Here is a 21832-nt window from a genome sequence, read left to right as displayed (position 1 = left end):
TCTGGAAAGAACAATGGGTACATGAATCCATAGAGAATCTCAACCTTCCCTTCTATTATACAGCATAAATAATGAACCAAGGCTCCTGGAAGGGACACAAGTCAGGGATCTGAACCCTCCCTGGGCTGCTCCACAGCACCTTCTCAAAAGCTCCAGCACTTGCCAGCAGGATGCAGATGTGTGCTGGCTCCAGGAGAGTATGGCCAGCCCAGCAGTGCTGAAGGGATGAGTCCTCACTCACCAGTGGCAGCAGTCTTTGTGCTTTGAACAGAACATGAGCTCCAGAGGAGCAAGCTGGCTCCTGCACACCTTTCCACCATCTTCAGAGCTCGTTGTGTGAGTTCTTCTCTGCAGCTTTGAACATCAGAATGGAATTAAAGATTTTTAGGGCTGGTCCCAGTTTAATGCTCATTATTTTGACTATGTCTGATTGGGTCATTAGCAGAAATGCTTCTCCATCGATTTGCTTGAAGAAAGAAAAGAAGGACAAAGCTGTTAATGGCTTTGACAGTGCAGCAGGGCAGCTGTTTACCCAACAGGGACATCCCCAGCAGTTTCAGGCAGTGCAGAGGGATGGCTGAACAGAAACACCTCAGCACAGCTTTGATTTCCACCCTTAGGACAGAAGAACAGGTTTAGAGCTCCTTCCTGCCTGAAAGCAGCTGCCTGGCCCCTTTTTGTTGGCCAGTTCTTATTTCCCTGCTGGCAGTGGAAAGCAGAGGCACTGAAAAGGCAGATGGGGGAATGAAGTGGAGTTCAACTCGGCTGCAGCACAGTAATGACTTCAACATCTTCACTGCTCCCTCCATAATGAGAGCTTCTGGATTTCACTCCCAAGCACAGATCTGTGACCCCCACCAGGCCACCCTTTACTGCTCATTAAATAGCAAATCACAGAATCACTGAGGTTGGAAAAGCCCTCCCAGATCAGCCAGTCCAACCAGCAACCCAGCACCACCATGGCCATCAAACCATGGCCCCAAGTGCCCTAACCACAGGTATCTGGAACCCCTCCAGGGATGGGGACTGCAGCACCTCCCTGGGCAGCCTGGGACAGTGCCTGAGAACCCTTGCTGGGAAGAGATTGTTCCTAATCTCCAACCTGAACCTCCCCTGGCACAGCTTGAGGCTGTTTCCTCTTGTCCTGGCACTTGGCAGCCTGTTCCAATGTTTGACCTTGTTCCAATGGCTTTGTGCAGGACAGGAGGTGGCTAAATGACATGGGGGAGGGAAGCCACCACATGGGAACCTTACAAAGCCCTTCCCCAACACCTGCACCAGGTCAAAGTGAACGATGAATGAAGACAGGCTGAAAGCGTTCAGCCTGGAGAAGAGAAGGCTCCAGGGAGACCTTAGAGCAGCTTCCCAGCACCTGAAGGGGACCTACATGCAGGCTGGGGAGGGACTGTTCAGAAGGGCCTGTGGGGATAGGATGAGGGGCAATGGTTTGAAACTGGAGCAGGGCAGAGTTAGGTTGGATATCAGGAGGAAGTTCTGCACAATGAGGCTGGTGAAGTACTGGAACAGATTGCCCAGGGATGTGCTGAAGACCCCATTCCTGGAGATTCTCAGGATGAGACTTTATGTGGCCCTGGGCAGCCTGATCAAGTTGGAGATGTCCCTGCTGACTGCAGGGGGTTGCACAAGATGCCCTTTGAGGGTCCCTTCCAGCCCAGTGTGAATCTGGCAGGAGCTTTCTGTAGGAGTAGGACAAGGTTTCTAAATCAGAAGCCTGCAAGGACACCCCAGCAGGGTAAATGAGGAACACTGCAGGGGGAACAGCATCACCCAGGCACCACAAACACTTTCTGCTCATCTCCTGCACACAGCCTGGCTGGGTGGGCTTGGAACCAGAGGTGGGTAAGAATGGAGTGCCCAGCTGTTTGCATCATCTTAATATAAGCAGGATGAAGGTTGATCTCCACAGCAGGAGCCTGAACCAGCACTTTCTACCTCCTGAAAGACCTACTGATGCCAGTCAGTCCCTGCTGGTTGACCACACTGGGAGAAATTCAATTTACTGCTCACAGACAAAGCTGAATCCTAGAGAGAGGAAGCATTTTCTGACACCTCTGAGCCCAAAAGCATTTAGGATTCATCCATCTCTGTGGCACTTCCCACCTGCTGACTTGATTAGCAACACCCCTGCCTTCACTGACCTTAAACTCATTGCTGAGACACCTCAAGTGCCACAGAGGAGAATGCAGGCCTGCATGCCTGCTGCAGCTGTAGAATGCCCAACCTCTAGGCAATGGTAAAACATCCCAGAGATGCAGCTCCTCAGCCCTCCAGGAGGCCAGCAGCAAGCATTTCCTGAGTACCACAGCACTCTGCTCTTGAAAGCCTGGCTGGCTCAGGACACTACAGCTTCAGACTGCCCCTTCAGGGGGTCTGGCTGGGATAAGCACCTCAGCTATTCACTGTGACCATTTGGGACCAAGCAGTCTTCTTGAAACTAAGAATTAACAGGAGAAGCAAACTTCTGAGAAGAGAAATCCATTTCAGCTTGTTTATAAAGGCCTCCTGTGCCTAAAAGCCTTTCCTAGGACAGCCTTGGCACAGCAATCTTCCCAGAGAGCAGAAATGCTTGCCTGGGTGCTCACAAAGTGAACCTCATCAGAAGGCTTCAGATCTTCTCACTTCCCCCTCACTCAAATTCCATTTGTAAACTGGCTGCATAACAGGTGGAAGAGAAGCAAGAGCTAAGTGTGATCAGGCAGGCTGCAGAGTTTGCAGAGGAGGTTATCTCACAGCACTGCTCAGCTTTCTTGTGCTTATTAACATCCTGCAGAACTGCATTAACCTACTGAACACTTACTCAAACCAGATTAAGAGAGAAGAGCAGTAAATCAGAAAGTTCCTCCTCTTCCACACCTAATTCCAAGTCATTTCAGCTGCAGGAACAAAGCCAGAGAAGCACAAGAGACCTGTCTGACACTCCTTTGGATTTGCCTTACTTTCTTCCCACTCTGTATCACAGAAACATCCAGGTTGGAAAAGACCCTCAGGATCAACCAAGTCCAACTCCATGACCTGCAACTCAACCTCATCTCCCACACCTCTGCACCTGACTTCAAACCCACACTTGCTCTTGCTCCTTTTTATGGATTTGCAGGGATGGCATTGAATGAACCTTTCCCCCAAGCCCTCTACTCTGTGTCCTTCCCAAATCAAATCCACTCACCTCCTCTTTGAACACCTTGCCATGTTCTTCACATCCTGGCAAACTCCTTATAAATTCAGAGACCTGCCATTAAAAAAATAGCAAAAGATTTAGTCAGGTTGGTTGAGTTCTCAAAATTGTCTTAACAGTTCTAAATCATTCAAGTCTTTTAGCCATTGTTTTTCACAGCCTCATTTTAGGTGTTCCACCTTCCTCTGTAAGCTCATGCAGTGTTCAAGGGCAAGCAACTCTTGTCCACAGCACATTCCAGTGGCACATGGCTCCTCCCTCCAAATGATTCAGTTTAGTCTATCCAGGCAGACCCAGAGCAATGAATCTTTTCTGGGTGAGCCACTTCACACAAACCAAAGGGATTGCTGCCTTCCTCTTCTTTAGTCTTTACAGCACAGGCTAGAAAATCATAGAATCACAGAATGGTTTGGGTTGGAAGGGACCATCAAGATCATCCAGTTCCAACCTCTCTGGTATTGGCAGGGACACCTCCCACCAGCCCAGCTTGCTCAAGGCCTCATCCAGCCTGGCCTTGAACATCTCCAGGGAGGAGGCAGCCACAGCCTCCCTGGGCAACCTGTGCCAGTGTCTCACCACCCTGCTACTGATGAACTTCTTCCTCAGCTCCAGCCTAACCCTGCTCTCTTTCAGCTTCAAACCATTCCCTTTGTCCTGTCTCGACACCCTGATGAAAAGTCCCCCTGCAGCCTTCCTGGAGGATGCCTTCAGGTACTGGAAGGCAGCTCTAAGGTCCCCCTGGAGTCTTCTCCAGGCTGAATAACACATTACTGTAAAACTCCAAGGATAATCTAAAGCTCTACATCAGCCAAGACTTTCAGAGCAGCAGCAGTGAGAGAGAAGATGCAGGTGAGCTTACCTCATCTGTACTCCACTTAGACACTTTGCTGGCTGGGATCCCAGCCACACTGGGCAGGAGCTTGCTCTGCTGTTCCCAGCGCAGGGGCAGGCCTGGGATTTGCAGCTTGGAAGCCACAATAACTGGCTGAGAGAGAAGCCTCTGCCTGTTGGGTTCAGCAGCATCTTCAACAAGGAGGAGAAGCAAGAGACAAGCATTAAATCCCTTGGTCAGTGATGAGATCACAGAGAGAGAGATTGGCCTTTGGGATGGGTGCCCAGGGAGGTGGTGGAGTCACCATCCCTGGAGGTGTTTAAGAAGAGCCTGGATGAGGCACTTGGTGCCATGGTCTGGTGGATTAGTTAGGGTTAGGTGACCAGTTGGACTTGGTGATCGTGGAGGTCTCTTCCAACCTGGTTAATTCTGTGATTCTGTGAGATCACCTCCATTTCTGCAAATGGGCCTCCCTACACCAGCTGCAAGCTCTGCTTACAGAAGCACAGAATCAGAGAGTGTTTGTGAGGGCTTGGAAGGGAACTCCAGACTCATCCAAATGTCTTCTAAACACCTCCAGGGCAGCCTGTGCCAGTGCCTGATGAGCTTTCTGGTGAAGAAATGTTTCCTCATATTCAACCTGCTTGAGGCCATTTCCTCTTGTCCTGTCCTTTGTTACCTGAGAGAAGAGACCAGCCCCCACCTCACTCCAACCTCCTTTGAGTAGCTGCAGAGAGCAATGAGGTCTCCCCTCAGCCTCCCCTTCTCCAATCAGGTTAATACAATGTGGCCAACACAGGATGGGATTCCATGGGTTGTTCTGCTCCTCTAGCTGAAATTTTTGTTACTTTCAAGATTAATCCTCATTTTATATCACTGTTAAAAATTCCTAAGTAGCCTCTTAAGCCCTTGGGGTCACAACTGTCAGCCCAGTGAGCAGATTTTTAAATAGACTCCTTCAGTTCTTCCTAGCAGCATCACTCTGCTTCTTGGAAATGAGCTGCCTAAATGGCTGTGTGCACTTCACTGCTCTTCACATCTTCCTTAGAGCTTCTACTGTTGCTAAAATACTCAGTGAGAAAGGAAAGTGTCTTACAAGGCAGCAAGCATGGTCCATGGTAGGGGTTGGAAGGGACCTCTGAAGACTGAGTCCAACCCCCTGCCAGGGCAGGATCACCCAGGGCAGGTCACACAGGAATGCGTCCAGGTGGTTTTGAAAGTCTCCAGAGAAGGAGACTCCAGAACCTCTCTGGGCAGCCTGCTCCAGGGCTCCAGCACCCTCACAGTGATGAATCTTCTCCTTACACCAGGATCTATGCCTGTTCTTCCACTAGGATGGGTCTACACAACCATAACTGCTCTTCCATGGGAAAAGCATCTCCCAGCCCAAGGCAATTCTGTGCCAGCACAGCTGCTGCTATGCCACACCACAGGTCACATCACTTCAAATAGTTGGGTACAACAAATCACACCCACAGGTGGTATCTGTGCAGCAGCACAAGAGGGAATTAATTCCAGGTTGGAGTTGTTGTGACTTCATCAAAGGCAGCACTGCACTGCTACAAAACTCCAAGTGAAGCAGTTGTACAGCTCCAGCCCACACAACATCCATGCCTCATCCACAACAAAATGTTTTTCAGTTCTTCTGAGGAAAAAAACCAGAAACTAAACCAAACCACCCGTAAATGTCTGCAAATTCCCTGCTCCCACTTTAATCAAATATTTTGTTTGGAAAAGAGCACTGAACTCCCACACTGCTCTGAGTTTCTGTACTGGGTCATTTCCCTTTTTATCTCCTTTATCCATGATGGAAGGAATGTGTTCCCATCCCACTGGCCTCCAAGGAAATGCACCAGTGGGAGGCTGACTTCAGCCACATGCTGCTGCTGCAGATGTGTGTGGGAGGCAGAGGGAAGAGGCTTGCCTCCAACCACAGCAGCCAGCAGAAGACATCCACCTCTGTGCAGATCCATGGCAATGCAGAAGCCTGCTGTGAGCTCAGGCCTGAATGCCTGCCTCCAGCTGTGAGCAGCTGTGGGATGAAGTTCTAGAGGAAGCAGCCAGCAAAGAACCCAGGCCTAGCACTGCTTACTGAGAATGCTCCATGCAGTCCCTCACCCTGTGCTGGCTGTGCAGCCAGTGCTCACTTCTCTTACAGCTCAACTCAGCTTCCATTGTTGGGAGCTGCTGTAACCCACAGCCTCCCTACCCTGACTGCTCTGTTCACACCTCTCTGCCCAGCAGCTGGGGCACAAACTCCCAGCACAGACCTTTGCCAGCACAGTGGAGCTGATCTAGAAGAGAAAATCATGGAATCACAGAATGCCTGATGGATCTCATTCCTGTTGATAAAGATGTGCAGGGGGAGTGCCCAGAGGCTGGAGCCAGGCTCTGCTGGGTGATGCCCAATGCCAGCACGAGGGGCAGTGGTGGAAGTTGAGGCATAGGAAGTTCCATGGAAACAGGAAGAAACAATTTTTCCCTGTGAGGGTGACAGAGCCCTGGAACAGGCTGCCCAGAGGGGTTGTGGAGTCTCCCTCTGGAGATACTCAAACCCTGCCTGGATGTGTTCCTGTGTGACCTGCTCTGGGTGCTCCTGCTCTGGCAGGGGGTTGGACTGGATGAGCTCTGAAGGTCCCTTCCAGCCCCTGACAATCTGTGATTCTGTGAAAAACCCTTAAGGTCACTGAGTCCAACTACAATCTAACACCTTTCAAGGTCCCTTCCAACTCCTAACATCCTGTGATTCTGTGATCTCCCTGTACAACTGTTAGACCATGTCCCTAAGCTCCTCATCCAAATGTCTTCTAAACACCTCCAGGGCAGCCTGTGCCAGTGCTTGATGAGCTTTCTGGTGAAGAAATGTTTCCTCATATTCAACCTGCTTGAGGCCATTTCCTCTTGTCCTGTCCTTTGTTACCTGAGAGAAGAGACCAGCCCCCACCTCACTCCAACCTCCTTTGAGTAGCTGCAGAGAGCAATGAGGTCTCCCCTCAGCCTCCCCTTCTCCAATCAGGTTAATACAATGTGGCCAACACAGGATGGGATTCCATGGGTTGTTCTGCTCCTCTAGCTGAAATTTTTGTTACTTTCAAGATTAATCCTCATTTTATATCACTGTTAAAAATTCCTAAGTAGCCTCTTAAGCCCTTGGGGTCACAACTGTCAGCCCAGTGAGCAGATTTTTAAATAGACTCCTTCAGTTCTTCCTAGCAGCATTGATCTGCTCTTGGAAATGAGCTGCCTAAATGGCTGTGTGCACTTCACTGCTCTTCACATGCTCCTGAGTTTCCACTGCTGCTAAAAACCTCAGGGAGAAAGCAAAGAGTCCTGCAAGGCAGCAAGCATGGTGAATCACAGAGTGGTAGGGGTTGGAAAGGATCTCCAGAGATCATCCAGTCCAACCCCCCTGCCAGAGGACCACCCAGGGCAGGTCACACAGGAATGCACCAGATGGGTCTTGGAAGTCTCCAGAGAAAGAGACTCCACAACTTCATGTTGAGGTGGAACTTCCTGGGTTCCAGTTTGTATCCATTGCTTCTTGTCCTGTCCCAGGACACCACTGAACAGAGCCTGGCCCCTGCTTCTTCGCCCCCACCCCTCAGATATTTGTAACCATTGATCAGATCCCCTCTCAGCCTTCTCTTCTCCAGGCTGAACAGCCCCAGGGCTCTCAGCCTTTCCTCCTCACACGGATGTTCCACGCCCTTCATCAAGAAGCTAGTATGAAGGGGCCATGATTTCAGTGGACTTATTTAGCTACAATTAATCTTTCTCCAGTAAAGGGAAGACAGCAGATGTTCCATGAAGCATCAACAAAGAACTGGTCAAGTGAGTATAGCAAAAGCATGCTGAAGAATAAAGAATGTAAATGACATGCAGAAAAATGAGGGCAACAAGCATAGGAAGCAGCAGCCACAGGCCACAGAAGTCTGCACAACTGCAATTATTTTAGCTGGAGCTTTCCATCAATGTGATAGCAACAACTGCCTGATGCACTTCAATAACAAAGATTAAGGATAATGGCACATTTAAGCAAATAATGGCACAAAATTGTTATTATTTTTAAATCAAAAGGCAAGTATAAAGCACAGAATCACAGAAAACCTCCTGTGATCCTGTGGTCCTTCTCCTCTGCTAGGCACCCTTATAGGAATTCCCTCTCCAGCCCTCCTGTAGGCGAGGGAAGACACCCCCCAGTACCTGAGGGTACTGGCAGGCAGCTCTAAGGTCTCCCTGCAGTCTTCTCTTCCCCAGGCTGCACACCCCCAGCTCCCTCAGCCTGGCCTCACAGCAGAGCTGCTCCAGCCCTTGGATCATCTCTGTGGCCTCCTCTGGACTCACTCCAGCAGCTCTGTGTCCTTCTTCTGCTGGGGACACCAGACCTGGAGGCAGGATTGGAGGTGAGGTCTCAGCAGAGCAGAGTCAAGGGGCAGAATCCACCCTCTTGCCCTGCTGGCCACTTGATTTCACACTTTTTGTGTTGTGTTGTATAATGCAAAGTCAACATCAAATCATAGAATCACAGAATTGTTTGGGCTGGAAAAGCCCTCTGGGATCCTTCAGTCCAAACAGCAACCCTACACCACCATGGCCACTAAACCATGTCCCCAAGTGCCATGGCCACAGGTTTCTTGACCACCTCCAGGGATGGGGACTCCACCACCTTCCTGGGCAGCCTGTGCCAATCCCTGACCACTCTGGCAGCAAAGAAATTTTTCCTGATCTCCAACGACTTCAGGCCATTTCCTCTCACCCTATAACCTGAGACTAGGGAGAAGAAACCCACCCCCACATGGCTCCATCCTCCTCTCAGGGAGCTGTGAAGAGCAATGAGGTCTCCCCTCAGCCTCCTCTTCTCCAGGCTAAACACCCCCAGGGTCCCTCAGCTGCTCCTCCCCAGCCCTGTTCTTCTAAACCAGGATGTGTCCATGCTACTAAACCAAATACTTTAAATGACCAAAAACCTTAATCTGCTTTACAGAAATTCTTCTTTTAATGCTTCATTTTCTCCAGGACTCTGAGCAAATCATGTTTCAAAACACTAACAACCTGGATTTGTTACATTTTTTGCAGATCTCTTGTAACAATCAGAACCTTTCCTGCTTCAGAGAGCCTCTCAGATCTATTTGAACAGCTCTGGCAGACAAACAATGGTTTAAGATAAAAGAAATGGATCAGAGGTTAATAATTCAAACCAAAGCACTGCCTAAACCTCATCTTTACACAGTGCTCTGCTAGTCTCAAAGAGTGTCCTGGGTTTTATGAGGATGAGCTCACTTACAGGTGAGAAATGCAGCTCTTCAACAACCACCCTTACTCAAGGACCAAGACTTTTGACTGAAGCATCACAAATTTTCTGCTGCAGCACCAGGACCCCCAGGTCCTTTTCCCTTCACTGCTCTCCAGCAGCTCAGTCCTCAACCTATCCTACTCCATGGGGTTGTTCTTTCCCAGGTGCAAGGCTCTAGCCTTGCCCTTGTTGAATTTCATTCCATTTCTCCCTGCTCAACTCTCCAGCCCATCCAAGTCTGGCTGAATGGCAGCACAACCTCCTGGTGTGAGAACATTAAACCTCCACAACTCACACTGCTTTCATCACCTATTTTTAAAAGTCAGTGGGAAACAATATGTTTGAAACTTTTTCTACCAGTATTCATTTTACAGCTGTCCTGAAGTTCTCAAACCAAAGCCTTTGATGATTACAAGGGAAATTAACAGGGTTAAAAGTACTGCTGACAAGACAGTTTTGGCCCCAAACAGTGAATGTGGAAAGTAAGCTGCAATGAAGTTTCCTGAAGGAGTCTCACACTGTTTTAGTTCTGCTGATTTGAACATGGAACAAATGAACACTGCCAATTTACCTTTCATTCCATTGGAAATGAGCAGCTTGGTTTCTGCCTCTTCTTCTTCTTCACATTCTTTGTTCTTTATGGAGTCCTTTGTTTGCGGCAGTCCACTGAGGAAAAGAAGGTGTTCATTTTTTATTGATACACCATAAACCCCACTAAGCATGATGACATCTCTGGCTAGCAACGCTATTAACACACCAGGATGGTGTGTGACTATAGAACAGAAACAGAAACAGAGGATCTCATTCTTGGCCTCACAGATGGCACAGCTGCTAACATGAATTCTGCAACAAAAGCATTGATACAGGCTGGGCAGGGACTGGCTTGAGAGCAGCCCTGAAGAAAAGGCCTTGGGGGTGCTGGGGGAGGAGAAGCTCACCAGGAGCCAGCAGGGAGCACTTGCAGCCCAGAGAGCCAAGCAGAGCCTGGGCTGCAGCAAGAGAAGTGTGGCCAGCAGGACAAGGGAGGTGATTCCCATCCAACCTGGCCTTGAACACCTCCAGGGAGGTGCACCCACAACCCCCCTGGACAACTTCTTCCAGTGTCTCACCACCCTCACTGGAAACAATTTCTTCCTCATCTCCAGTCTAACTCTGCCCCTTTTCCAGCTGAAAGCTCCTTGTCCTGTCACTCCAAACCCTTATAAAAGTCCCTCCCATCTCTCCTGTAGCCCCCTTCAGGTACTGGAAGGCTGGCTCCAAGGTTTCTCTGGAACTTTCTCTTCTCCAGACTGATCAGCCCCAACTCTATCTTCCTTCACTGTAAACATTTCCAGAGTGGAATTCCTATTAGAGTGCAATTCTTTTTGCTGCTCTGAATGTAGTATAAATATCTATTCAAATTAAAATTGAATATGCTGTAGGCATGTATCTTTCTCTTCTGGAATTTTGATGTCAGTTGCATTCCAGAGGGAGAGGCTGCAGTTCTTTACACACATATTTTTGCAAACCAAAACTGTCTACTGTAATTGTTTGTCTGCACAGATAACTCTTACTAGTTAAAAAATAAAGAAATCAGTGAGGGTGGTGAGACTCTGGAACAGGTTGCCCAGGGAGGTTGTGGATGCTCCCTCCCCAGAGGTGTTCAAGGCCAGGCTGGATGAGGCCTTGAGTAACCTGTGCTGGTGGGAGGTGTCCCTGCCCATGGCAGGGGGATTGGAACTGGATGATCTTGAAGGTCCCTTCCAACCCAAACCATCCTATGAATCAATGAAAAGGAGTAAGTGGAACTGGAGATTAGCTGAGTACCACTTGGATGCAACACAGCAAAATAAATCTCATGGCTGGCTTCATGTGTGCTTGGCTCCTCAGTCCAGGACTTGTATGAAACAAAAGATGAGGTGGAACATGAAGGTACACACAGCTGTACTGCAGCCTGACAGCATTAAAAGCACACTGAGCTGAGCAGCTGAGCAGCACACAGAGACAGGGAGCTGTGCCCTCCATTATTCATGTGTACTTTGAATACATCTAGAGAGATCCCCTGGGCATTGCAATAACCAGAGGCTCCATAGTTTACAGCTCCAGCAGTTCATACCCCTGATGTTGTCAACAGCAGTGTGCATGCCTTTATCAAAGACATTTGTTCAGCTACAAGTCCTCCTTATGCTGGATACATAAAGAATCACAGAATTGTTGTGCTTGGAACAGACCTCTCAGATCATCCAGTCCAACCACCAACCCAACACCACCACGGCCATAACCAAGTCCCACAGTGCCACGGCCACAGGTTTCTTGAATACCTCCAGGGATGGGGACTCCACCACCTCCCTGGGCAGCCTGTGCCAATCCCTGACCACTCTTGCAGGAAAGAAGGATCCCAACTTCCAATAATTTTTCTGTCTTGTAGTATTTCCTCTCCTTTCTAATACGAATTTCTTATTTCTTATATTCACTGTGACACTCCTTTCCCTCCCCCCACTTCCAACATAAAGACAGCTGAAGAACTTCCATCTCCAAGAGTTTCATGGACAAATCTCCAAGAGTTTCATGGACGAATCATGGTTCTGCATTGCTTTGTGAGCTGCATTTTGACTTGATCAATTGCAAACCACCCAGACTTTGAGAGGAACTGCTAGTTACCCAGGAGCCTTCTTTTCTTTCACATCACACAGGAGGGGCTTCTTGCAAGGAGATTTACTTTCTGCATCTTCCTGCTTCGTTGTTTCTGCTGCAGTTTTCCCAGACGGTGGTCGACTGTGAGCTGAAGATTTCACAGCCACGTGGCCAGGGCTGGGGCACTTTCTGTCACTGTTTAAAACAAATCAACAAGATGTTTAAAACTGAGAGCAGTTGTTCCACTTACTGTTCTCTGTGGGTAAAGAGTCAGCAGTGTAACTAAAGGTTTTTGTTTGTTTGTTTTAAGGACACACAGAAGTTTTTTTTCAGTTGCCCCTCAAAAATGTTGGTTGCAGAAACAACAAGGCAGAACTTTTTCCTCCTGAAATCAAAGACAAACTGTGTTGGCAGTGTGACAGGAGGGGGATTTGCATAATTAGCTACCCACTTAACAAGCTATTATTTTTGCTAATAAGCTATCCACTTCAAATCCTTATACACAAGTACATTTTAAAGTGTCACCTTCCTCCTACGCCTTCTCTCCCTTCCATGATCCATGGCTGTGCTGCCAGGACTCTTGCAAAACGTTGCCCAGGCTCTTCACTGGGACAGTGGAGAAAGGAGCACTGGAGCCTCTCTGCTTCCATGGTTTTACTGGAGAACAGGGCTGATGGGGAGCTGCTGAGGTAACTGGGGTTGTTCAGTCTGGAGAAGAGGAGGCTGAGGGGAGACCTCATTGCTCTCTACAGCTCCCTGAAAGGAGGCTGGGTTGATCTCTTCTCCCTGGCAGCTTTCATTTGCTTCCAGACTGAGCTAAGGCTGGTCATTGTCAGTGTGGGGGAGGATTTCAGCTTTCACGCTGTTACAAGGTGATAGAAGGAAAGGAAATGGCCTAAAATTGTGCCAGGGGAGGGTTAGGTTGGAGATGAGGAAAAATTTCTTTGCTGCAAGAGCAGTCAGGTATTGGAATAGTATGCCCAGGAAGGTCATCCCCACAAACAAAAGACCAACTGGCAAACAATCCATTTTAAATTCCAGTGAACCACTTAGTAACCCACATAGTTACACCAAAGAGGAAGCCAAAGTCTTTTTAAATCTGGAATGGCTTTACACTGGAAGAAGGGAGATTTAGGCTGGAGATGAGGAAGAAATTCTTGACAGTGAGGGTGGTGAGACACTGGCACAGGTTGCACAGGGAGGTTGTGGATCTCCCCTCCCTGGGGGTGGTCAAGGCCAAGGTGGATGAGGCCTTGAGCAAGCTGGGCTGGTGGGAGGTGTCCCTGCCCATGGCAGGGGGTTGGAACTGGATAATATTGAAGGTCCCTTCCAGCCCAAACCATTCTGTGATTCTGTGGTCACACAGAGCAGGCTCAGTGGCAGGCTCTGACAGCTCAGTGCCTTTGTGACAGGCACTGCTGAAGCCAGGTCTGCCCTGTCAGTGAAGATGCAGATCACAGGCAGGTCTTCAGAAACCATTCACCTCATACAAGCACAAATGGGGCTGCAGGCCACTGAAAGGAAGCCGTGCTGTTAGTCAGGCCATGGCTGCAGTCATTCATTACTTGCTAGGAGGAGAGGTGGATCCCTCGCTGGCCTCCAGTTTCCTGCTCCTGGGCACGGGACTGGCTGTAGGCATCTCCCCGCTCAGCCGGTCTGGGACAAGGCTCTCTTTGTGCAGGTTCATCTCAGAGTAGGGGCAGCTGACTGCACTAGAAGAAGAAGAGAAATGCCTCCTTACTGTCAGACATTCACTCAGCTGACATGAAATGACCCCACAGATCAGTTACCCAGAAGCAGATGCAGGCAATTAATACGAATATTAGGAAGAAAAGCAATCAGCAGTCGGATTCCATCCAGCTCTCTGCCTCCCCAAAACTACTGCAGTGCTTTGTTTGTTTCACTGCTACATGCACGAGTTCCAAACACAAGTGTCAAACACAAACACCTCTACCTTGCCAGCCATATGCCCTGCCACCTCCAAACAACAAAACTCAGCAGAAAGCCAATAGCTTTCATTCCCATCCTCAGTTCACAAAACAGACAATAATAACACCAGGCTTTTATTCAACATATGGCAAGCATTGTCCTTTTCCTTTCATAGCATCACAGCATGCTTTAGGTGGGAAGGGACCTTCAAGATCACCCAGTTCCAACCCCCTGCTATGGGCAGGGACACCTCCCACCAGCCCAGCTTGCTCAAGGCCTCATCCAGCCTGGCCTTGAACACCCCCAGGGAGGAGGCAGCCACAGCCTCCCTGGGCAACCTGTGCCAGTCTCTCACCACCCTCACTGCCAAGAATTTCTTCCTCGTCTCCAGTCTCAATCTCCCCTCTCCCAGCTCAAAGCTATTACCCCTCATCCTCTCACTCCCAGCCCTTGTCAAAATCCCTCCCCAAGACTGCTGGAGCCCCTTCAGGTACTGGAAGGCTGCTCTGAGGTGTCCCTGGAGCCTTCTCTTCTCCAGGCTGGACAGCTCCAACTCTCTCAGCCTGTCCCCACAGGGGCAGTTCTCTAACCCTCTGATCATCTTTGGGGCCTCCTCTGGACCCTTCCCAATGGTTCTATGCCCTTCTTGTGCTGGGGTCACCAGCATAAACACAGAGGTGATCTTCATCATGCTACCAACCTCCACAGCAGCCTCACTTTCAACTGTGCAGCAGAAGCCCCAAGATGAACTGGTGATAGGCACCAAGTCCTTATTAACATCAACTTTCCAAAAGGTAAATGTTTTAACCCTGATCCATAATTAATCACCAAGCCTTTCATCTGGTTCCTAAGGAACAGGAACTCCACATCATTTCAGAGCTGCTTAGCATTTTAAATTACCATCTTCCCTGCATTTCTGCTGCAGAGGGGTGAATGAGGAGATAAGCACAGGTAAATACATTTCAAGATAAAAGAGCCACAGGACTGCTACCTGATGTGGTTAATTATACCAATTTCCAAATGTCAGGAAGAAAGTGGTGGCATGACTTAACAATTTTTAGGGTGACCCAGACCTTCAAGTCTGTAGACTCCAAGTAAATAACAAATCTCATTATTTCGCTCAGAAATGCTCATGAACAACACAGAACCAGCACAGAGGGCAAAGCAATAGTTTGTGAGTAAGACACTTAATGGTGTTAATTTCTTTTGCTGTGAAACACAAAGACCTGCCTGATGATCAGCAAAATCTCTCTTGCTGTATCTTCATCTCCTAGAACTATCAGCTAAGGTGCAAATAATAGGATTGCTGAGAGTGTAGTGAACATAAAACACAATAGATTGCCATGAGGTGATTGCTTTTCTTTATATTCAGGATGAGTAAGTGCTACACCTTTAAATACCACGGAGAAGCCAATTATGAAAGCAAAGGCTAAGTGAACTAACTAGATACACAGCTCTTACTCACCCCTTCCCTCTGAAACATTTCAGTACCTTTAGTGCCAAAGTTTAGTTAGAGACATCTCTGGAGACTTCCAAGCCCCATCTGGATGTGTTCCTGTGTGACCTGCCCTAGGTAACCCTGCCCTGGCAGGGGGTTGGACTGGATGATCTCTGAAGGTTCCTTCCAACCCCACCATTCTGTGAGTCTATGATCATAAATGTAAAACTTTTCTGACAACAGTTTCTTTCAGCCTTGGGCTAAGAATGGGAACATCCACCTGATTCTGTGTGGCTGAGATAAGACTCAGCTTAGAGATAAGACTCTGAGCTAGAAGTCACTGCTTTACAGGGCAGTTGTGTTAAAGAATCATCCCAGACTCAGCCTGCAGGAATATGAAATAAAACAGATTTCAGCTAAGCAGGCAGGAGGCTTTCTAGGCAAGCCCAGTTGACATTCCCTTGTGCAGAGGTCTAAGAACATGGATACAAGCAGGCTGACAGCCTGTCAGGCTATGCTGCTATCCAGTGAGACCTGGAGAGGATGGAGAGCTGGGCAAAGGGGAACCTCATGGGGATCAACAAGCATAAGTGTAGTGTCCTGCGGATGGGGAGGGCTGACCTGCTGGAGAGCAGCTCTGTGGGAAAGGACCTTGCAGGCTAGGTGGACAATAAGTTATCCACAGCAATGTGCCCCTGTGTCCAAGAAGGCCAATGGCATCCTGGAGTGCATTAAATGAAGAGTGAGTCCAGCAGGTCAAGGGAGGTCTCCTCCCACTCTATTCTGTCCTGGTGAGGCAACATCTGGAAGACTGTGTCCAGTTCTGGGCTCCCCAGTTCAAGAGGGATTGGGAACTCCTGGAGAGATTCCAGTGGAGGCTACGAGGATGCTGAAGGGACTGGAACATCTGAGAGCCCTGGGGCTGTTCAGCCTGGAGAAGAGAAGGTTGAGAGGGGATCTGATCAGTGGTTACAAATAGCTGAAGGGTGGCTGTCAAAAAGAAGGGGTCAGGCTCTTTGTAGTGGTGTCCTGGGATAGGAAAAGGGGCAACAGGCAAAAGCTGGAACCCAGGAAGTTCCACTTCAACATGAGGAAAAACTTCTTTGTTGTGAGGGTGCTGGAGCCCTGGAGCAGGCTGCCCAGAGAGGCTGTGGTGTCTCCTTCTCTGGAGACTTTCAAGACCCTTCTGGATGTGTTCCTGTGTGACCTGCCCTGGGTGATCCTGCTCTGGCAGGGGGGCTGGACTGGATAATCTCTAATGGTCCCTTCCATCTCCTGCCATTCTATGATTCTATGACCACCTGCTAACTGAAGGATGTTAACTTCCTAAGTGCTAACTTGAGTGTTTCAGATGGAGTGCACCAAAGCTTCTCAAAAGGGGAAGGCAGACAAACTGAAAAAAACCCAATCAAACAACAACAAAGCAAAGAAAAAGAACAGAGACAGAAAAAGACAAAAGGAAAAGGGTGAGATTAATGTGAAAGACAGGAGTGCAGCACACTGTGTCATGGCCCCACCACCACAGCTCACACTGCAATTGCTTTTGTCACTGGCACTAACCTACCCTATCTCTTCCTGGAGGTGAAGCCTGTGCTGGCACCTGGAGCTCATCTGTGTCTCCTAACACCACACACACAGTGCCTCTGCTGTAGGAAGGAAGGAACCTCTTGCAGCAAAAGATGACTTTTGCACACTGACCATGTAAGAACACAATGCCTTTTGCTGGCAGGATCTTTGTTAGGGGTGAGTCAGGGCTTCAGCCACTGCTGATGTGCCACCCAAACCTTGTAGCAGAATTGTAGTCAAGAGAATGCAACTCTCTGACCAAAGCCAGGAAAAGATTGAGGGGTGGCTTAATAACATAATTAAAAGCCATCAACAGACAACTAACCAAAGGGCAATCCTCTGAGCATGAGAGCAGAAAGCATGAAGGGACATGGCCCTCAAGGATTGGATGACTGTGCAATGGAAAAGTTCCAAGGAAATTTCTGGAAACTTTAATTATCAAAAAGGTAGTAGGATAATAGGAATTATAATTAATTTTCAACTTCACATCTGGAAGTATTGTAGGGGGACCACAGCTGGAGTGTTGTGTCCAATTCTGGGCTCCCCAGCTCAAGAGGGACAACACTGAAGAGAGTCCAACGGAGGCTACAAGAATGCTGAAGGGCCTGGAACATCTGTGTGAGGAGGAAAGGCTGAGAGCCCTGAGGCTGTTTAGTCTGGAGAAGAGAAGGCTGAGAGGGGATCTGATCAATGGTTACAAATATCTGAGGGCTGGGGGGTAAGAAGGGGCCAGGCTCTTTGCAGTGGTGTCCTGGGATAGGACAAAGGACAAAAGATACAAACTGGCACCCAGGAAGTTCCACCTCAACATGAGGAGAAAATTCTTTGGTGTGAGGGTCCTGGAGCCCTGATGCAGGCTGCCCAGAGAGGTTGTGGAGTCTTCTTTGGAGACTTTCAAGCCCCACCTGGATGTGTTCCTGTGTGACCTGCCCTGGGTGACCCTGCTCCAGCAGGGGAGTTGGACTGGATGATCTGCAGAGGTCCCTTCCAACCCTTCTATGTAACCTTAGCATTCTATTCCTTACTGAAATACTCAGGATTCACCTCATACTATAAATATTTTAAAACAGTAAAATTCTGACTGAGTCAACGTGTCCCATTTACTCTGTCATTGTCTCTATACTCTTCATGCTACTGCTCTCCCTGTGCCAACTCTCCTCCTTGGACACATTCCTGTGTCCAGTTTCAGAAAGGATTCAACAGAAGCACCTTTAGGTACAAACATCAAGTTGTTCAGGTGGGACTAGGGAGTATGTCAACCAGAAGTTCCTTCTCAGCATTCTTCCAAGCCAACAAACAAATGCTTATCTCTGCCAACCAAGCAGAATAAAACTATCCAAGCCATAATAAACTCAGTGGCATCTTCTTCGAGAAGGTTCAGAAGTTATTGTTCTATACATATCCGTCTGTAACATTTGGCAATCTGAAGAGCAAGCTGAGGAATCCTCCTAGGAACACAATGCAGAGTAACTGAATCAATCAGCTGTGAGCAAGAACCATGTTTGACAAATCTTCCCTGGGCACACCCTGGTGAAATGAAGCTACAGATTTCTAGTGTTTATCTCAACATGCTCACCATGGCAACTGAAATCACTGCATGCTCAGCTTTACAAGATTTCCTCTTTTCCTCTACCTTGGATCTGTTTTGCTTGTGAACCACAATTAACAGCCCCCACCACATGCAGGCATCACTCAGCTGACAGAAGGAAGTTACACTTTCCTAGCACATACCTATGGTGGCCGATGTGTCTTGCTCTTTTGATGTGCCCAACTCCTTTACATCCTGCTGTGGGACACCCTCCATGCTCTAAAGCTTCCACCAATTCCAAGGGACCTGCACGCCAGGAGAAATTACACAAGAGATTAAAAAACTCTTCACCTTTAGAAGTTCTACCAATATGCAGGAATAGAAGAGGATCACAGCAAACAAGATGATGAAATAAGTAACCAAAACCTAGTTGTTCAGTAGTTTAAAATGCACTCTGCAAAATCATGATGGGGATTCAAATAACCTAATCCACTTGAGAAAAAGCTTTGCTCTGCGTGAGGGGAGCTCTACAGAAAGGCAAACCCACAGAAAGAACACAGATCTTGGATGAACTCTGTGGCTTCAAATGACTTCCAGTCACAAGTTCCCAGGGCTCAGTGCTGGGGCTAGTTCTCTTTAATATCTTTACCAATGATCTGGATGAGGGGATTGAGGCAGCCTCAGTCAGTTTGCAGATGACTCTAAACTGGATGGGAGTGCTGGTCTGCATGAAGGGAGGAAGGCTCTGCAAAGAAACCTGAACAGGCTGGATTGATGAGCTGAGGCCAATGGGATGAGTGAGGTTCAACAAAGCCAAGTGCCAGGTCTTGCACTTGAGTCACAGCAACCCCATGGAACACTCCAGGCTTGGAGCAGAGTGGCTGGAAACTGCCTGGTTCCTGGCGGTGGAAAAGTTCCTGGGGGTGCTGGTTGACAGCAGCTGAAGATGAGCCAGGGCATGCCCAGGTGGCCCAGAAGGCACATGGCATCCTGGTAGTGATCAGCAATGGTGTGGCCAGCAGGAGTGGGAAAATGGCCAGAAATTGTGCCAGGGGAGGGTTAGGTTGGAGATGAGGAAAAATCTCTTTGCTGCAGAAGTGGGCAGGGATTGGAACAGGCTGCCCAGGGAGGTGGTAGAGACACCATCCCTGGAGGTGTCCAAGAAACCTGTGGCACTCTGGGACATGGTTTGATGGGCATGGTGGTGTTGGGTTGAAGGTTGAAGGTGATCTTAGAGGGCTTTTTCAACCCAAACAATTCTATGGTTTTATGATTCTTTCCTATTAACTCCATGGAGCTGGAACCTGCTTGCTTTGCAAGAGCAGAGACAATGTAAGGTCACCCTGCTCCTGCTCGAGACAGGTATCTGTTTGTGATGGTTTGAAACTGTCTTTTTAATTTTTTCCTTGCAAAGTTCAAAACAGAGAAAGTGAAAGAATGTAAATAAGTCACTATTGGGTGTAAGAAAGCAAAATAACGATTGTTCTAAACACTTCCATTGGATAGATAGAAATGTTTAAGAACTATTACCCAAAACAAAGTAGGCACTCTGCACATTCTGCGTTCGGCAGTGGGGGCAGTTGCTGGGCTGTCTGGCTGCTGTTTCTTCTTCTCTTCTGGCTGAAGATAACACACTGACCTTGGCAGCCAAGTTAACAACTTTCTGCTCTAACTAACTCTGCTTTCTGTCCAAGGAGGGTCTGGGGGGAAGCTCCTGGGAGAGAGAGGCCCCTTGGGAAGGGTCCCCTTTGGGGGGAAGCAAAGGGAGATAGGTTGTGCTTTTCTGTTGATTGTATATATTTGTAAATGTTGTGAATTTTGTATATTTGTACATATTCATTGCATTTCATCATAGATTTTAGACTGTGCTTGTAAATACAGCCTTCATTTGCTTCCAGACTGGGCTAGCCTGGTTACTTGTTGGTGGAGGGGGAATTTCAGCTCACACCGACACACTGTTTATGCCCCGCTCCTCCTGAAGACAGGGATCTGTTGATAATGAGCACTGAGCTCCAGTTTTAGATCATTTCTCAGTGAACAAGACATGAAAAGAAAGGCTGGAAATACCAACAAAAAGAACAAGCCATCAGATTTTGCATGGTTTCACTTCTCTGAATTTATGTGTCTGATTTTCACCAGCCTGATAAGAAGGAAACGTGAAGGCATGCAGCTGTCAAACCTGGCTCAGACACTCAAGTAAACATAGTACACAGGTCATGGGTGTACAGCAAGTGAGGGAAAGACTGGCTCCAGGGAATGGAACCTTATAAGCACAGCTGCTGCACAGCTGCAATGATTCTATGATTCTAAAAGGCATAAAGCACTTGGATACAGGAAAAATGGGGGGAAAAGCAGGAGAAAGCACCCTGGGAATGAGGGAGTCTGCAAGAAGCAATGATCTTAGTGGTTGGACTTGATGATCTGCAAGGTCTTTGCCAACTTAAGTGATTCTGTGACAAGGGCAAGAGGTAATGGATATAAACTACAGCACAGGAGCTTCTACCTCAACATGAAGAGGAACTTCTTCACTGGGAGGGTCACAGAGCACTGGAACAGGCTGCCCAGAGAGGTTGTGGAGTCTCCTTCTCTGAAGCCTTTCCAGTCTTGTCTGGCTGTGTTCCTGTGTGACCTGTGCTGGATTCTGTGGTCCTGCTCTGGCAGGTGGCTTGGACTGGAAGATCACCAAAGGTCCCTTCCAACCCCTAACATCCTGGGAGCCTGTGTTCAAGCAGCCTGTGTGTGCCTTACCCCAGTTATTTCACATGTAAGTTTTCAGAGCAGCTGGCATTGCTCAGCATTCCTGCTCCTCCAAGCACAGCTCCTTCTGATCCCAGTTACAGCTGTGCTTCTGTGCGCACACAAGAAGTCTGGAATTCCACTGCAGCAAGGGCTGAGTAAAGCTGTCTGCTAAAAAGTGATTAATTACTGCCTGCTGATTTGGCACTAAATGTCACATTTACATTATTCTGCATATTCTGCTACTTGAAAGAAAGAAACAAAGCATAAAAGAGGATGCATCTTTAACTGGAAGGCACTGGCAGGAAGCAGCCAGCATGGTTCATGGCACTTTGAACACCAATATGTTATAATGTGATTTCTCTTACTGAGTGGGGGCTGAAGGGGGTGTCCTGTTTTTGCACACCAGCCTGCAGGATGGATATCCGGGCTATCTACATCAGTCCAATAATCATAAATACTATCCCAGCCATCAAAATGGACCTAAAAAAAAACCAAATCAAAAGGGAGAAGAATGCATTGTTAGGTCAGAAAAAATTCTCTGGCAAATCAGTTTCTCTAAGTAACCTCTGAAAACGACGACATCCACTGGAGAGGTCACTTTGAGAGGACTCTTAGTGTTAGACAGAAAATAAACCTCCCTTAGGTTGTGCACTTAAAACTACCCTCAGTGAAGTAAAGAGAGAGCTGCCACTTGGTTATTT

At 48.2% G+C, this 21832-nt stretch overlaps 1 protein-coding gene across 1 annotated transcript in view; it reads right to left on the bottom strand.

Moving 5' to 3' along the window:
* Positions 1 to 322: 322 nt before the first annotated feature.
* L3MBTL3 (L3MBTL histone methyl-lysine binding protein 3) overlaps positions 323 to 21832 on the bottom strand; it is a 72917-nt gene continuing 51407 nt past the window's right edge. The window contains exons 14-21 of the mRNA XM_054393002.1: positions 21497 to 21611; positions 18596 to 18698; positions 13497 to 13643; positions 11959 to 12126; positions 9890 to 9984; positions 4053 to 4216; positions 3185 to 3247; positions 323 to 466 (exon numbers count right to left, since the gene is read on the bottom strand). Coding sequence (XP_054248977.1) covers positions 323 to 466; positions 3185 to 3247; positions 4053 to 4216; positions 9890 to 9984; positions 11959 to 12126; positions 13497 to 13643; positions 18596 to 18698; positions 21497 to 21611 — 999 coding nt within the window. The remainder of the gene's footprint in view (positions 467 to 3184; positions 3248 to 4052; positions 4217 to 9889; positions 9985 to 11958; positions 12127 to 13496; positions 13644 to 18595; positions 18699 to 21496; positions 21612 to 21832) is intronic.

The sequence above is a fragment of the Indicator indicator genome, chromosome 27 (genome assembly GCF_027791375.1).
Source record: "Indicator indicator isolate 239-I01 chromosome 27, UM_Iind_1.1, whole genome shotgun sequence".
Classification (NCBI taxonomy): Eukaryota; Metazoa; Chordata; class Aves; order Piciformes; family Indicatoridae; genus Indicator; species Indicator indicator.
Note: the sequence above shows the minus strand (reverse complement) of the source record. Positions and strands in the feature narration are given on the sequence as shown.